This window comes from Orycteropus afer, unplaced genomic scaffold (genome assembly GCF_000298275.1).
Source record: "Orycteropus afer afer isolate SDZICR_OR568_19922 unplaced genomic scaffold, OryAfe1.0 scaffold00226, whole genome shotgun sequence".
NCBI classification, from domain to species: Eukaryota; Metazoa; Chordata; class Mammalia; order Tubulidentata; family Orycteropodidae; genus Orycteropus; species Orycteropus afer.
Window position 1 is genome coordinate 5,175,064 of NW_006921813.1, and position 18,874 is coordinate 5,193,937.

The 18,874-nt window shown below is 39.2% G+C and overlaps 1 protein-coding gene across 1 annotated transcript in view; it reads left to right on the forward strand.

The window, feature by feature from the left end:
- UTRN (utrophin) overlaps window positions 1–18,874 on the forward strand; it is a 731,009-nt gene that overhangs the window by 575,755 nt on the left and 136,380 nt on the right. The window contains 1 exon segment of the mRNA XM_042782042.1: window positions 3,689–3,818. Within this exon segment, the coding sequence (XP_042637976.1) occupies window positions 3,689–3,818 (130 nt within the window).

Consider the following 18,874-nt stretch of genomic DNA (forward strand, 5'->3'; position numbering starts at 1 on the left):
GAAGAATGGGAATTCCGGAACACTTGATTGTGCTCATGAGGAACCTGTACATAGACCAGGAGGCTGTCATTCAAACAGAACAAGGGGACACTGCATGGTTTAAAATCAAGAAGGGAGTGCATCAGGGTTGTATTCTTTCCCCACACTTATTCAATCTGTATGCTGAGCAAATAGTCCAAGAAGGTGGACTATATGAAGAAGAACGTGGCATCAGGTTTGGAGGAAGAATCATTAACAATCTGTGATACAATGACGAGACAACTTTGCTTGCTGAAAGTGAGGATGGCTTGAAGCACTTACTGATGAAGATTCAAGAATACAGTCTGCAGTATGGATTACATCTCAATATAAAGAAAACAAAAATCTTCACAACTAGACCTGTAAGCAGGTGGTAAATGGAGGAAAGATTGAAATTGTCAAAGGCTTCACATTGGTTGGTTCTACAGTTGACACCAATGGAAGCAGCAGTCAGGACATCAGAGGACATATAGCACTGGGCAACTTGGCTGCAAAGGACCTCTTTCAAGTGCTGAAGAGCAAAGACATCTCCTTGAGGACTAAGGTGCACTTGACACAAGCGTGGTATTTTCAGTTGCTTCATATGCATGTGAGAGCTGGACAGTGAATAAGGAAGACCAAAGAAGAATTGATGCTTTGAGTTGTGGTGTTGGTGAAGAATACTGAAAGTACCATGAACTGCGAAAAGAAGTAACAGGTCTGTCCTGGAGGAAGTGCAGCCGGAATGCTCCTTGGAGGTGAGAATGGCCAGACTTCATCTCACATATTTTGGTCATGTTGTCAAGAAGGGACCATTCTCTGGAGAAGGATGTCGTGCTTGGTAAGGTGGAGGGTCGACGAAAGAGGGGAAGGTCCTCAATGAGATGGATTGACACGGTGGCAGCAGCAGGGATCATGGAGCTGGCACAGGACTGGGTGGTGTTTCCTTCTGCTGTGCTCATGGTCGCTGTGAGTCGGAGACGACCCAACAGCACCTAACAACAACAGCAGCAACAGGCAAGGGCAAGTGTGCTCATGACCATGTATAGGGTTGGCAGATAAGTTTTTAATTAATGAGATTGGGAAAACAAATTACCTCCTCGTATTTTGTCCAGAAGCTTGCATTTAATAGCTATATTATACCCTGATAGTTTTCTGTCAAAAATAAGAAATATAGCATACCTCTTGTACATCATTGTAAAAATCTTTTCTCCCTCCATATTTACTGGTTAGAGTTGGGCTTTATTGACATATCTTACCACAAAATTTTTAAAAATAAGTTTATTACCTTACCTAGTCTTTTGCATTGCTGTGTTTTAAGCCACCTGATTTCTCATATCGTTCTTTGACATTTCCAGATAGCTTTCAAAGTAAACAGTAGGGATATTTTGATTCTTTGGGAGTTTCTTGCTCTGACAGCAGTATCTAAGTTAAAAGAATTGTCTCAGGACTTGTAAAGGGTATATATGTATTTCTAGATTAGAAATGTATTTCTCCATTTTTCTTGTATGTCTACTATTTACATATATCAGAAGCTTTAAATGTCAGAAAATAAGTTTGTTTTCCCAGAATATAGTATCCTGGAATTTCCTCAAAAGCTGTATTTCTTTTCTTTTTGGTAAAAATATGCAAAGCAAAACTTGCTTCCATTCCACAGTTTCTAGACATAATGATCAGTAACATTGATTATGTTCTTCATATAGGGTCAACATTCTTCTTATTTCTGTTCTAATTGTCTTGCTCCTATTAACTTACACTCTCTGCTTCCCAAAAGCTATGTAGATATGGTGGGATGTTGTTGATTTCCCCCTCAGCCTAGTCACTTAATGGTCACAGTTGATAATTGACCTGGAAATTTTGCTGACATATGCTTGCTTCATTGTCTTCGGTTATATAGATTCTTTTGCAAAGACACGTAAGTGTATCTGGATTTTAGAGTTTTATTTCATTCCCTACCCTATACTTTATCACTGTGTTTCATTTATGAATTGGTGGTGTTTTGTTCACTTTTATTCCTCTATTCTAAATTTTTCTGAAAGGGAGCTCCAGTAGCATAGTGCCTAAGGCACTTGACTGCTAACCAGAAGGCTGGTGGTTCAAACGCACCAGCCACTCCTCGGAAGGAAGGTTGGGCAATCTACTTCCATAGTGATACTGCCTCAGAAGCCCAAGGAGGGGTGGCTATGAGTCAGGGCCGACTCAATGGTATATAACAACAACAACAACAACAACAGTTTATAAGTCAAATCTTTTTACAATGTTTATTATGAAAACAAACAACATCATATTCCTCTCTCACTGCTCATTGTAGCCCTTCTCCACTTTTCTCATCCTTGACTCTCTTTCAACTTCATTTCCATTGTTTCATTGTGAGTAATGCTCATGAAACCAAAAAGCTATTTGCCATCGAATGGATCCTAGTTCATGGCCACTCTGTGTGTGTCAGGGTGGAACTGTGTTCCGTGGAGCGCTCAGTGGCTGATTTTTCACAAGTAGATTCCTGGGTTTCTGTTTTGAGACTTCACTGGGTGGATTCAAACCTCCAATCTTTTGAGTTAGCAGCTGAGTGTGTTTGCTGTTTAGATCTATGTTTCGACACGATAGATCCTGTATTTCTCGATTTTTAAGTTTTTATTTATAATCTCCTGTCGGGAGTGAGAATTTAGCCTGCAATACTCTGTCACCCCAACGTAATTATGATAGATGCTATTAAAAAAAAAAGTTATGTTTAGAAGATTTTTTTGACTATAAAATGCTATTAGAGTGAAATATTTTAGAAAATAAAAACTGCATTGCTGGGGAATTGCACTAAAAGCAAAATATTAGAGCCAGTAGGTATTTATATTTGTATAATTTTAGTAGACTAACCAAGGTAACCATTTTGATTTAGCTAAAGCATTAAGATAGCATATGAGAAAAATCATTTACTCTTACCTTGCAGTAGTCACTAAATGAGCTTTGTTATTTTTTAACTGTGGCCAATTAGAGTCTTAGTCACTAAACGTTTTGTAGTAGTGAAAGTTTAACCCTACTTAAAAGAACAAAAGTGGTAAAGACACTGTTTTGAGATTCATGGATTTGCATGAAAAACCTCACAGGGGACCAATAGTAATTGCCTCCGCATGAGAGAGAGAACATATTTTAAAATAATTGGAGACTGTCTTTTATGTGTTCTCTTTGGTTTAGTTTTGATTTCATGCACTTTAATTTGTTTCTGTCTCTTAAGTTTTTTTCTTAATGTACTCTCAAGAATGTGAAACACTTTGGAGGATCTCATTATCACTCATGACATTCCATTCTTCTGTACCACTGAATATAAATTTTTTGTCTGTCAGTCTTATAAGAAAAAGTATCTAAGAGCAGACTGTTACATTTAACAATCTCACAGTAGTGAAAACCCTAAAGTACATTTTGTGTAAGTTCAAATACACTTTAATGATTTCCCTTAAGTGAATATTTCAGAGATACCTTCCTTTGTTCATATCTAAGTTCTACACGAGTGATCCTTTTTTGCTTACATTTTTCATCATTCTTATCTGTAAGATTCACATTTTTACTTATAGTCTACCTTATGTGCTGGTTATTAGTCATTCCTTTGACCAGTGTGGTCTGAGGTGGTATAATTGAAGATGCTCCATTATTCAGTGAATACATTAGGTTACAAACTCAACTTTTGCTTTTCTCTGCAAAGGCACTGAGGCGTGAATTAAAGGAGAAAGAGTATTCTGTCCTGAACGCTGTAGACCAAGCTCGAGTGTTCCTTGCTGATCAGCCAATTGAGGCCCCTGAAGAACCAAGACGAAATCTACAATCAAAAACAGGTGAGGTTTCTTTAATACATCAGAAAAAAACACATTAGAGAGAAAAAAAAGACAAATTTCCTTACAGCATTTCAGGATCAGAGATTTGAAATTACTTCTTAAGTATGACTTTATCATACATGCCATTATTTAACTAATATCTAGTTCTGGGATCAAAACAATGAAATTTTTATATGCTTCAATGATGTTATTTTTAAAAGAAGTTAACTGTAGGAAAAAAAAAACAATGATTTATATGGAAAGCATACTGTAGCTATAAAAATGATTTCTTAAATAAGTAGAAATTTACCTTTCTTTTACACAAATTACCTAATAGGAAATTACAAGTAGAAGAGTGGTGCTAAAATATGAGAATAAAATGTTAAATATTCAAATATCTGTATAGTAAGATTTATTTAAACTTCTGCTTTTTCAAGATCTTTGTTTTTAATAATATTTGAGTTTTTGGTGGTAGTTTGCACAGCGAGTTAGGTTCCCACTTGACATTTCCACACAAATTGTTCTGGGCCATTAGTCATATTTATCACAGTTTGTCCCCGTTCTCTTTGGTTGGGTTCCGTTTGCTCCTTTTCTAGCTCTGGGTTCCCTGCCCCATTATCATCCCATCTTTGCTTTTGAGAAATTGTTGGTCTTTATGTCTCTCACTAACGGTTTTTAAGCAGAGCACCAGTGTTATGGGTAAAATCCTTTATTTTGTGTGTCATTCTGCTATTTTACTAGAAGGTGGTGTCAGGGTTTAGAAGGTGCTGTCAGGGTTTAAAGAGTGGCTCAAGGCGATAGTCTCACAGGGTCCTCTCTTCTCTACTTTTCCAATTTGTCTGGCTTCTTTATTTTTTTACATCAGAATTTGAGTCAAGATCAAAATGCCTTTTGTTTACAACCAAGCAGCATTTATTTCATTAATCATAACAACTAATAGCACTTACATACTTTGGTTTAAAATGCAAACTTTAAGCTATCTCACTAGCAAATAGCCATATATCTCATAGTAAATTTAAGAAAAAAATTTGTAATAAATGTGGGGACATCTTGAATCTTTATTGTGATTGCTTTCTCTTGACAATGAAATCACTCGGATGCATTTTAAAAAATAAACATGCCACTTAGAGTTTTTTTCATCATTCACTTCCCATTGTTGAGCAGAACTGAAAGACTGCCCCATGCTGTGTCCAGGAGTGTAATTCATGAACATTGATTAGTTGTAAGGAAACTGTAGTTGGAAAATGCTTTCTTTGCCTAGAGTTAAAACTGATTCAGACATTTGGACAGGTAACCATTTGCCCTCTGAGCCGTTTTCAGGTGACTGCTTCTCTCTTCTGAATATATTTCTCTCAAGGCCATGATTTTCTTGAAGGTTTTGAACATAGTTTTCTGTGTGTGTATAACACACACACACAACATTAAGCACATTTACAATCTTTTACAACATCTTACCGTTCATTCCTCTTTGCTGCTTCAGGTGGCAGTTACCCCACTTAGATACACATATAGAAGACCAAAAACAAACCCACCAACCCACTGCCTTGGAGTCTATTCCAACTCATATCAACCCTATAAGACAGAGTAGAACTGCCCCACAAGGTTTCCAATGCTGTAAATCTTTGCGGAAACAGACTGCCTCATTTTTCTCCTGTGGAATAACTGTTGGGCTCGAACCACTGCTGACCTTTGGTTAGCAGCTGAATGCTTTAACCTCTCTGCCACTAGAGTACCTGGTATAGGAGGTCATAAAAACCAAACTCACTGTCATCGAGTCAATTCCAACTTTTAGTGACCCCATTGGGTTTTTGAGGCTGTAAATCTTTAAGGACATAGAGGAACTCCACAAATGTTGATGATTCATTTTAGAAATTTTGGGTTTATTTCTATATCATCCTAAAATCAATACTGTATTCCTTTCTTATATTTATATGCCTTTTCCATTACTCTACTGAGAAACTGAGGAGCCCTGATGGTGCATTGGTCAAAGTGCTTGGCTGCTAACCAGATGGGTGGCAGTTTGAACCCCCCAGCCACTCTGCAGGACAAAGATGTGGCAGTCTGCTTCCATAAAGATTTCGTCTTAGAAACCCTATGAGGCAGTTCTGCTCTTATCCTCTAGAGTCCTTATGAGTTATAATCAACTCAATAACAACAGATTATTTTTTTTCAAAGAAACTAAGTCTTGTTGAGTGTTCCACCTTTCATCACCCCACATTCTAGAAATTACTCATAATTGTTATTATTCTATCTTTGAAGTATTATTTCTTCTGAATTCTCTCTTTTGCTCTTTCTTTCTCACAGGTGCACACACACACACACACACACACATACACCACCACCACCGCCAAATTCCAGATTCTTAGGGTATTTGGTGTAGATTTATCAAATAACTTTAGTGCTTATCTCATTTCATTGATCTGTCCCCTTTGGGAAACACTTAGTATATGCTTCTCCATTTTTGTCTATTCCTAATGAACTAATCTCATCATAGAATCATATACATGTTCCTCCCATGATCAAACACCTTCAGTGACTCCTTTGCTGTGGGGCTAATTTTACCTAAAGAATTTGTTTTTTGTCTTTGGTTCCTAAGAGATAATCTCTCAAACCTTGAAATTTCCCCAGTGATTAAAATGTCTTTGAGGAGGGCTCCAGACTACACGTAACCTAACAGGTTAGGCTAATGAAGTGCCTCTGGGAGATGGCTGGCACACCTGTGATATCAGCTGACCTGATTCAATCAATTATGTCTAAGTAAGGAGCTCTGGTGGCATAGGACCTAAGGCTTTTGACTGCTAACGAGAAGGCTGGCGGCTCAAACCCACCAGCCACTCCTGGAAAGGAAGACTGGCCAATCTGCTTCCGTAGAGATACTGTCTTGGAAACCCAAGGGGGGTGTTGCTATGAGTTGACTCTACCTGATGGCAGTGAGTTTGGTTTTTTGTTTTTTTAAGGAGATCCCAGTAAAGGCTCTGGGCAGGGAAGCTTTATAGACTTCCTGATTGGCAAAAGACACTGATGCCCAGAGAACAGTAGTGTGTCCCATATTTGAACATGGAAGCTTTGTATTGCGAACCCTCCCAGACTTCATTCTATGCATCTTTTCATTTGTATCACTTTTGTAATAATAAAACTGTGAACATAGATATAGAGCTTTCCATGAGTTCTGTGAGTTTTTCTGGTGAGTCTTTGAACCCAAGGAGTAGTAGAAGCCAGTAATTCAGAAGTTTGGAGACTTGGGGACTCCCAAGCTTACAGCTGGCATCCTGAAGGTATAGAGGGAACCCCCAAACTTGTAGCCAGCAGATTAGAAATGAGGATACCTGGAGAGTCCCAACTTGCAGCTGGCATCTGAGGTCTTGGGCAGACTTAGCAGTCTGTAGGACTGTCCTTTAACTTGTCAGATCTGATCTAGCTCTGGGTGGTTAGGGTCAGAGGAGGAAATACTGCACGTGCAATAAGGAACAAAATTCGATAAATTTGAATTGGAAGTGAATTCCTTCAGTTTATTTGATGTCAGAGAACTAAATTAGATTTTATTAATAGATTTGTTGATTTGGTTGACATGTATGCAGGTTGCATAGGATAAAAATTCTTGACTACAGTATGATATTTTAAAATCTTTGTAATCAAGCCCTCCTGATTTTTCAGCCTACATTCCTACTACAGTTTTCAAGGGATCTGTTGGTGGTGCAAACTGTTATGCACTTACCTGCTATCCAAAATGCTGGAGTTTTGAGTCCAAACATGTGCCTCTGAAAAACGGCCTGGCCATGTACTTTTAAAAATCTAGCCATTGATGAGTAGCATCTGGGATCTTATAAGCTTGCAAACAGCCATCCAGATGCAATGATGAGTCTCTCCTCATCCAGAGCAAAGAGGAATGAAGAAAACCAAAGACACATGGAAACAGTTAGTCCAAGGGGTTGGTACACCACAAAATCCTCAGCCTAGATGACTATGAGACCAGAAGAACTAGATGGTGCCTGGCTACCATTGTCAACCACTCAGAGGGAGATCTATGTAGGAGATCCTGGATAGAGTGGGAGAACAATGTGGAACAAAACTCAAAATCATAGGGGAAGAAAAAATGGACCAGGTTTGCTGGTCTGATAGCCTGGTAGAACCCCTGAGACCTTGGCCCCTAGCCACCCTTCAGGCCTGAAATTGAACCCACAGCTGTGGCTGAACATTTACATTAAGTAGATACTCTCCTTGGAAACATCAATCATGGGAGGATAGAAGGGCTGGATATGCACAGGGAGACAGTTCAGTGGGCAGGAGTGCATGGGAGGGAAGGATACAGGGAAGAGGTGGCTATGGGGAGGAGGTAGGAAGAGAACTGTTGCGTTGTGGGAGATGGCAGTCAATGTCATGAGACAAAGTGTATATGAACTGCTGTAAGGAAGATGAATTTGCTCTGTAAACTTTCACCCAAATCATACACACACACACAAAATCTAGCCATTGAAAACTCTGTGGAGCACAGTTCTGCTTTGACACACATGACGTTACCATGAGTCTGAACCAGCTTGACAGCAATTGGTATTATAGCCAAAACATACTACATATTTTGTTGTATGATCTTGGGACCATCTTACCATAGAAGTGCTACATGTCTTCTTCAATATTTTGGAGGCTCATCATAGTTTAAGGCCTGTTTATGTCCTTTACATAGAAGATTAGAATGGTTAAAAGCCTTAGAGATAACTGGTCCAAAGCTTCCATTTTACAGATGAGGAAACTGAGATCCACAGAGGGAAAGTAACTTGCTCACTTCCTCTTTGATACCTAACATATTCTTCCCTCATGTATGTGGATTTTTTGTTCAATTTTTCTTATTTGCCCTGAATTGAGGAATCTAGTTTTAGTCATTTTGTATCCCATACAATGCCTCATTCCTGTATATATTAGTTTGATGAAGGATAAATGATGGTATAAATGAATGTTTTTGTTGTTATGTACCATTGAGTCGGACCCAACTCATAGCAATCCCTTTTTGGGTTTCCAAGGCAGTATCACTATTGAAGTAAATCGCCCAACCTTCCTTCCGAGGAGTGGCTGGTGGTTTTGAACCACCAGTCTTCTGGTTAGCAGTCAGTTGCCTTAGGCACTACACTACCAGAGCTCTTTGTATAAATGAATAGTATGAAGAAATTACATTATTCTCTATTCTGGCTTTACATGCAAACTATTACAAATAGATTTTTGTAATCCAAATGATTAGCAATAAGCCCCTCTACCCACCTTCCTGGAAAAATTTTAAAACAAAGAACATGAACTAAATTATAGAGTGTCCTTTGGAACAGTTGAACTCATTGGAATTTGCTTCCCCCACCACACACCATCTTGAGTCCATAGAGTACTACTGTAGATGACAGAAACCAATATAGATATGGACTATTGCATTGTTGATTTTGGGATAACATGAAAAGAAACTAACACTTTCTGGAATAAGTTATTAACATTTATGGAGTTCCTTTTCTATATCAGTAACCAAACTCCTGCCCTCCTATACCATCACAAATCTGTCCCTCCTGCAAATCTTTTCACTTTGCTTTCTGTAACTCAGTCCTTCTAGTTGCTCAGGCCAAAATCCTTGGGGCCACTGTTGGTTCTTTTCGTCTTTTATTGCCTAATCCATTCCATCAGCAAATCCTGTCATCACTACATTTAAAGTAAATCCAGAATATGGTCATTCATCCTCACTTCCACCACCACTACCTCCTGGTCTAATCCACAACCACATCTCCTGTGGATTGCTGCAGATGCCTTCAACAAATCTCACTGCACTGGCCCAGTCTTACAAGGTATTTCCAACATAGCAGCCATAATGAGTATTTTAGGAGGGCAGTCATGTCATGTCACTTCTCTGTTCCAAACCTTCCAGGTCTCCTCTATTCACTCAGAGGTCAAATTCCTTATAATGTTATGTCTTGTTATTTCTCTGACCTCATCTCCTGTGACTCTCTCATACTCTCAGTGTGCTCCTGCCACACTGGCCTTCTAGCTGTTTCTTGCACATGCCAGCCATGCTCTCATGTACAGGCCTTTGTACTTGCTCTTCCCTCTGCCTACAACGCTCTTCCTCCAGGTGCCCACCTGGCCCTTTTCTTCCCCTCCTACAGGTCTTTAGCCACAGTCATCACTCAGCAAAGCCTTCCCCAAGCATCCTGTCCCCAACATTTCCCACTCCCTGTCTCCTTTGTCTACCTTTCCAAGCATTTATTATCCACCATGCTATGTGTTTTGCCTATGTATTCTATTTTCTGTGTCCCATCAGTATGTATCACGAAGATGAGATTTTGTTTTTTGCTCACTGCTGTGTTTTCTAATATCTAGGATACTCTCTGGCATACAGCAGGTGCTCGCTAGGTAGTTGTTGAATGAATGGATGCCTGCCTGGACTGAGCGATTCAGGACAAAGATGTGTAAGACACATAGTCCCTAGAAGGTTTCCATTTAATCAGGGAATCGAAACTGATACACGGGTGTGAGAAAGCAAACAATATAAAATCTTATATACCCAGGTCTCAGTTGTGTCCTACAACTGCTGTGTGGCTTTGGCACTCCAACGGAGAAAGATTTTGAGTCAGAGTGTAGGGTGGGGAGTGAAAATCACATAAAGATTTTTGGTTCAGAAAATCACGTGGAAGGACAGACAGACCAGCAGCAGCAGCAGCAGAGCACTGGGGAGAGTGGCTGAGTGTTGGAGGAAGTCAGCTGACAGCCTGGCTTGGGAGTCAAAAGCTTGTTCCTGGACAGGTGCTGGGGGATGATGAGCTTGTCAGTGCTGTGAAGTTCAGATTACAGACAGAGGACCTGGAAAGTCAGACAGCATTTCAACTTGATACAGCAAGAACCAAGATGCTATCACAGTTTTGTTTTATTTTGTAAGCTTGGGAGAAAAATAAGTTTGATTGCTTGTCTTCCCTTACCCAATTTAAAGTCTACTTTAAGTAGCTTTTCTTGTCTCTTTGCTTCCTTAGTACTTCCTGGAGAATAGAGGGAATGTTTTTAATGTTAAGTTCATTCATAGCAGTGAAAGTTTGATGTGTCACTAAAACTTCACCTTGTTGTAAATTTTCCCCAGTGCTCACTGAGTTCAGGACTTGAGGAATATTGCTTCTCTAGTTGTTATTTTACTGTTGTATTCAAGATGTTTTTAAGCCTCATTTTCAAACATTAAATTTGGAAGGCAAAAGAAAAGAAATGCCAGTTTAACTTTATGGTGTTCATTCTTTCTTTTTCACTATGAGTGATATTCATAGTGTATGATTTTCATACTCTTTCCTTTCCTGTATCATTTATCTTGTGTGATGCTACTTAAAGTACTGAAAGTTGAGGGCTACAGCAGGAGACAGCAGGGTAGATTCATTCAGTTCTCTTTAGCGAATATCTATTGAGCAGTGCCACGCCACAGGAGCATACAAAAATGGATCCATTTTTCTATTTTTAAGTTAACTATTCCAGAAATTATGTCTATTTTTCTCTCTGATGCCTTTCTTTCCTCACAGCTCCTTTTTTTTTTTTTTTCTTTTTTCTCCTGTAATCATGGTTCAGCGTTATGTGCTTTATCAAGGCATCAGTAAAGGCAGGAGAATGACGTATCTAAAACACAAACCTGGTATTAGCTCCCCTGATTGAAGCCTAAGGCATTTGGTTGCTAACCAGAAAGTTGGCAATTGAAAGCATCCGCTGCTCCGTGGAAGGAAGATGGAGCAATCTCCTTCCATAAAGATTTACTGCCTTGGAAACCCAGCGGGGATCTCTGTGAGTTGGAATCAACTCTATGGCAGTGGGTTTTTGTTTTGTTTTGTTTTTGAATTATTACTGTGGAGTGGAATTGAAGCTCCTCACCTGGCATAGAAGATGCACAATAAATTGGCTGTAAGTTCCTAGTCTAGCAGCATCTCATGCCTCTCTCTGCTCCAAACTTGATGGCCCTTTGACATCACACTTCTCGTGGTGTTCTACCGATGACACCTATCCTTTTGCTGCCTGTAGATCCTTCTTAACTTGACTTCCACCTCTTGTCTCATTCACTTGTCACCTCCTGCTCATCTCATCAGACTCCACTCAGACATTGCGTCTTCGTGGAGACTGTCCCAAGTCCTCCTCCTTCATGGTTCTCTGGCACCCTGTTCACTTCTCACCGTGTATCATTACCTACATCTCAACCTCAGCCCTTCCCTCATCCTTAGTGACCTCTCTCTTTTATTGGGAATCTGATGCTGTTGTTGTTATTATGTGCCGTCGAGTCAGACCTGACTCATAGCGACCCCTCCTTGGGTTTCTGAGGCAGTATCACTATGGAAGTAGGAGTGCCCAACTTTCCTTCCGAGGAGTGGCTGGTGGGTTTGAACCACCAGCCTTCTGGTTAGCAGTCAAGTGCCTTAGCTACTATGCTACAGGAATCTACAAGAGAATAAAGAATGATCTGAGTAGCCAAAGGAGATACTATATAGAAAATGTGGTGAAGATCTTTTCTTAACTGTGAGGAAAGCCATTCAGGTGCTCTCTTCAGAGGTATTGGCTCTTACTCTAGATACTGCTGTAACTCATTTAACTTGTTTTGTAGTGAATTATGGGTAAGTAGTAAAATAGAAGTGACATGACAGGCAGACGATTGTAAGAAATGATTTTGGGAAGCTGACAGCAACGAGGAGCAAGAAAATTGTCAAAGAGATAGAATTCAGAAACAAAATAAAATGCGGTCATCTTTGGTCCTTTTCACAATAAAAGAAAAGCTGACACTGGGAATTATTGTTTTTCTTGAAGACAGTATAAATCGGTTTAGCAAAGGCAGAACAATGCAAACTACATTTTAGTAAATTTCCTTCCAAAATGATAACCATAGGAAAATAGAGCTAAATGTAGCTGTCTTTGGAAAACTCAGCTACCCAGAATGACACATTCTACTTGTCAATGATTATTAAGTAAATACAATTTTTCACTGAATTGCAGTGACCTGGATAATTACAGAAATTTGTATAGGTTCACAACTTTGTCCTGTTTGAGCAATAGGGGAGTATTTCATTTCATTTTGTTTTTGTCATTTCAATATATAATTTTTCCTTTTAATGCAGTTAATTTTTTTTAAATTTTTTTTTTAATCACCCAGGTTGTATCTGTTAACTAGCAGAACAGTATTCCTGTAGATCATGCATTGTCATTTCTATTGGTCTTTGTGCTTTTCAAACCACTTTCATATTGATTTTACTAGCTATACTGTGAATTGAACAGAACTCAATCTGATTTGTTATTATTATTATCAAATAAAGACACTAAGGTAGGGAGGTATGGTGATGCTAGCAAAAAACAGCCAGCTAATGAAGGATACCGCCTCAGAAAACCAAGGAGCGGTCGCTATGAGTTGGGTCTGACTTGATGGCACATAACAACGACAACAATGAAGGGTAAATCCAGGAGCAGAGTGTTAAGGTTAAGGTTCTTGTCACTGACTTTCCTTCACTCCAGGTCTTTGCTTGGCTTTTAACTCATCCCTTCAACTTCGTCTCTCTCTTTCTCTGTCACTTTCTCTCTCAATGTCTCTCTCTGCTCATTGACAGGCCATCTGGCCACTGACCACCCAGCTCCCTTTTCACTCTCAGTTTTTAGAGCATTTTATCACATTTCCTGGTTTCTCCCTTGGGCTCCCTGCTTCCTCTTGCTGTTCTCAGCCTCAGATTTGAATCCCTGTGAAAGCCACACTGCTGCACAATGAAGGTGGATAAACAAGAGAGTATGGGGCTTCACAGCCATGGGCAGCCTTAGCTGAAGCCAGTTATTCTCCTGACCCACTTCTACACTCAAATCTATCTCCGCAAGTAATCAGGGAATGCATGGGCCCTCTCACCTGTGTTTGGTACCTTAAGTTCAAGTTAAAAATCTAATTTGCATGGAGGAGTTGTAGACTGTATCTCTGTACCTCTCTCTTTCTCCAGACCACATACAAATATAGGCAAGTGTGTGCACACACCACACACACAGATGCATGTGTCATGATTTGAGGTTATGTATCAATCACTAAATCAAACTGCTAACAATATTATAAGGATATTTTACCTCCAAAAGTACATAAAATATTATACAAGTCATTGTATCTGTGAGTATAGAAAAGCTCTTATCCTCTGCTTTAGCTTTTGAATTTTTAAAATAAAAAAGAGCACATCATTTTGTTCATAAATTTCCCCTTGAATTTTCTTTTAAAATCATCCCAGTCAAGGCATGACTGTGATATTGCAGTTCTTATTTTATTCAGGTTGTCTATCATTTCTGTTTCACCCTCCAAAAAGCCCAAGCTGACTACCATGGAGTTGATTCCAACTCATAGCGACCCCCATTTGGTATCTGAAGTGGTAAATCTTTGTGGAAGAGAATTGTCCCATCTTCCATTTGTGGAGCAGCTGGTGGGTTTGAACCACCAGCTTTCTGGTTAGCAGTCAGATCCCTTCAGCACTGTACCACCAGAACTCCTTGTTTTAGCCTAGTGATATGGATTTTGCCTCACTTACTTAAATGATATTTCGTGAGTGGTCATAGGAAAATACCCAGCCATTGCCTTTACTTAGTGTGCTCATGCATTTATCACTTAGGTAGTGGTGTATTGATGTACCGGGGATTGTTGTCGGGTGCTGTTGGGTTGATTCTGACTCACAGGGACCCATGTGGGCAGAGTAAAAATTCCCCTAGGGTATCCTAGCGTGAAATCTTTATAGGAACAGATCACTAGGTCTTTTCATCCGTGGAGGTCCTGAGTGGGTTTCAACTGCCAACATTTTGGTTAGCAACTGAGTGCTTAAATATTGGTCTACCAGGACTTTTGTGATTACTGGTTAATGATAATTATTTTTCAGATAAAGGGATCTCTAGATTAATATTTTTCCTCATTGGTCCTTTGACAGGTGGCAATGTGTGTTTAATGTTGTAACCCAAAGATAGATACACTGTTTTAATGATTGAGTCTTTCAAAATATTTTGTTTCAGTCCATTTTATACCAGTATTAGCACATTTGGGCAAATAAAATTTAATGATTATTGAGTAAAGATGTGAAATTATAATGTAGTTTAGTGGAAGATACTTCCATATTGCTTTTCAGTATAATTAAGGTTATATTGTTTCTTTGCTCTAATAAAATGAGGCCAAATTACATGTTACCTACACAAGTAATTAGGCTAGTAAAACTAATATATGTTTTTATCAGGGATTTTTCTTTTTTCCAGTACCAGCTTTATTCATTTGCACCCCCATGCGTTGTAAATTACAGATACCCAACTTTCATAAGCATAGGCACAAGGAGGAATTTATTGACTTCCATAACTAAGCGACAGTAAGGTCAGGGACACAGCTGGGGTGGGGACTGCAATTCCACCCAGGAGCTTTTTCTCCGTTTCTTCCCTTCTGCCTCTCTTAACCCACTGACTTCATTTTCTTAGCATTCCTGTATCCTTATATTTTACAATCTCATACCAGTGTGGGAGAGCCCTTTCTTAAGGTTCAGAACATTCCAGGAGAGCACTCTGATTGACTCAGCTTGAGTAACGGGTTCAGTCAGAGTCTGTTGGAATTAGCAGTCTCATTATAAATATAAGGGAGCTCTGGTGGTGTTGTGGTTAAAGCATTGGGCTGCTAACCAAAAGGTTGGTGGTTTGAACCCACCATCCAATAAAGATGAGGTACAGTTTGCTTCCATAAAGATTTATAGACTTGGGGCAATTCTACTCTGTCCTATAGGGTTGCTATGGCTGGGAATCAACTTGATGGCAGTGGGTTTGATTTTGGGGTTATAAGTGTAAGGGTAGATGTAGGGAGAGTCAATTCCCCAGCAGTGAAGGGGAAGTGAGAAATGTTAGCAGACAAACACAGATGTTCACACACGCTGTCATTGACCAGGTGCTTACAATGTGCCTGGCACTGTGCCGACCACCTCACAAGCCGTGTTTCATCCTTATTTCCTTTAATTCTCATAACAACCTTCAGAGGTGTGACTGCTATTACCACCTCATTTGATAGATGAGAAAAGTGAGATTTTAAGAGGTTTTGAAGTTTGCTGGGACTGCCATGTAACAGAGCCAAGACACAAATTCAGACTCATGTCACCAACCTTGATACTCTAACCCACCATAGTATCTTAACTACCCCATCATCATGAATACTTCTAGATATGCAGTAGACATAAGCTTTTATTTTTATGTTGTTGTTCTGCTTTTTTTAAAAAATTCATACAATAATTAAATATGCTTATAACTGTTTGTTTTTCCTTTCACTGCTTTTTTTTCCCCCCTCCCTTATTGAAATATCATGCTACTTAATGGAATGGTATACCAGTTCACTGATTCCCTAGCACCCACAAGAGAGTGTGTTCAGGCAGTATTAGACTTTGTCTTTTTAATTTTCATGTGAAGATTTGGAGTATAAGTAATTGCTTTCAAGCCTATAGACCAAGGTAATAATTTAATTAGCTTTGCAAGTCCAAGTTAGCTTTAAAAAAACTCACTGGAGTCGATTCGACTCATAGCAACCCCTCCTTGAGTTTCTGAGGCAGTGTCTCTATGGAAGTAGATTGCCCAGTCTGCCTTCTGAGGAGTGGTTGGTGAATTTGAACCACCAGCCTTCTGGTTAGCAGTCCAGTGCCTTAGGTACTATGCCACCAGAGCTCCTAAATTAGATTAATAAAGTTGTAATATGTGAAAAAGAACTGAAAAATACAATGTTACTCTCTTTTCTAGTGTTCTTAACTATAGAGCAACAATATGATCCTTCCCAAATTAAAGTCCTATAGTAGATGTATAAATGTGATGAAATGTAATCTTCAGTTTTCTGGTCTGCTAAGTAAACCTATGTGAATTGGGTAAAAGTTTTTAAACTTTTTTCTCATGCTAATACCTACTGTAGTTACGAAGTCCCATTTCAGTAAACAGACCAACATTCTTGAGGAAGCATGATATGATTACAAAGGTTAGTCTGATGGACACCACATTTTAAAGTTAATTGTTCTCCATCTGTTATGTTCTCTAAGTCACCATTACAGCCACTCATAAATCACATTTGTCTCATAAAAAAAGATGGTAATAATTTACCTTATATGCATTTTATTGTAATCGACATCTGGGATGTTACTTCCTGATTTAAACATAAAGGATTAGAAGGATATTAACCCCTTTTAATGTTGTGATGTACTTATTTTTGTTGTTGTCCCTCAGAACAAAGCAGGAATCTTCACCAGTGAACTAGAAATTTGGCCTTTTTTAAAAAAATGTAATCTTAGTAAAGGCATAAATACTTTTTTTTCAGTTAGACTTCTCATGTACTTTGGCAGTACATGAATAGGAGATTTACCTGGTTCCTTTTAGAAGAATGACTACATTTGTATCAAAAGCCCCTGACTTATTTTCATGATCACTTATTACCAAATGCTAGTTGCCATCAAGTTGATTCTTACACGTGTTGACCCCAAGTGTGTCAGAATGTAACTGTGCCCCCTACAGTTTGCAGTGGCTGATTTTCCTGAAGTAGACCTTCAGGGCTTGTCTCTGGGGCAACTCTGGCTGGACTCAAGCCTCTTTCTGGTTAGTCACATGTGCCATAAACTTTTATGCTACCCAGGGACTTTGTGATCAGTTCTTGTTGTTGTTGTTGTTATGTGCCGTCAAGTCGGACCCGACTCATAGTGACCCCTCCTTGGGTTTCCCAGGCAGTATGACCACAGAAGTAGATTGCCCCATCTTCCTTCCGAGGTTCTTAGTACTGTGTTTAGTGGGGAAGCAGCCTGGGGATGAATAAATTTAAATGTGGCAGGAAATGAAGACTTTGCTCCTGAGACTCCCGTGCTTTGGTTTTTGAAGAACAAAGGAGAAAGTGGAAGGTTTGTTTTTTTTAAGTCTAAGATCTTTTACAAAGATTCAGTCGTTTGACGAGTATTTTTTAAGTGCCTACTATGTGCTAGGTGGTGTTCTAGACACTGGGCTACGTCATGGGACAAAACAGCCATCTTGGTTTTCCCAGCTTCCATCCTCCCCAGCTTGATTTCTCTCCTTTCAGTACCTCCCTCAGCACAGCTCCTAATGCCCAGTGTGCTGCCATCTGGCAATCACAGGTAACTTGAGCAGATCACAGACCTTCCTGTTATGGGAGGGAATTTAGGGAATACTTAGTTGGAGAAACTTGGTTGCTTAACCTGGTAGGCTCTGATTGTCTTGGTCCTTTCGTTGGAGGAGAATCTTCATACTGGTTGCCCCTGCTTCTTCCTCAACTCAGCACTGGATTTATGTATGTTGGTCTACTTTATGGGAAGATAAAACTCAAAAGTGTTTAGACTCTTGTTCTGCCTTCATTGATATCTGGTCGGAAGTGCCATTTCTCTCCTACAGTGTGGTCTGAATTCCCAGTTTCTCTCTACTTTTTCCTCTCTTAATACCTTACTTTTGGGAAAGATATGTCCTTAATCTGTTTACTTGTAAAGTTTTTTCTTGATTTTCCTTATATGTATTTATATTCTCTGTCTTCCCCTCCCTCCATTTTTTTTTTTTTTTAAGTATTTGCAAAGTCCTGGCAACTGTATGGATGATGTGAATCCATATCAACTATGTCATAGCCCTACTGAAGGAATTAGGCTGCACATTAGCAGGTTAAGCTACTCTGAGTAGCCTTTTGCTATTGTATTGTCTGCCTAATACTTCATTAGATGAGCATAATCAGAAACTTTACAGTAATCAGCAGATGGCATTTGGTGATGTACTTGTAATCTGGTTCTTAATGAATTGTTGTCACCAAGCATCATACAGAACAGGAAATGGGCAGAGTCCTCTTAAACATTGAACATTATAGAGAGATTATGTTAATCTTAATCACTTAATCAGAAAATTTCGTAAGAATGTATTTGCCATTATTTTAATCAGAAGATGCTTTGGTCATGAAGTTGTTAGAGAGTACACATGAGAAAGCAAAGAAAGAAAGAGAAGAAGACACAGAGAGAGGGGAGAAGGGTCAAGGTGAGTCAAATCCAGTCAAATCAAGTCTCTGGAGGTATGAGGCCCCCTTGTTTGTTTGGTTTTTTGTTTTTTTTTTTTTT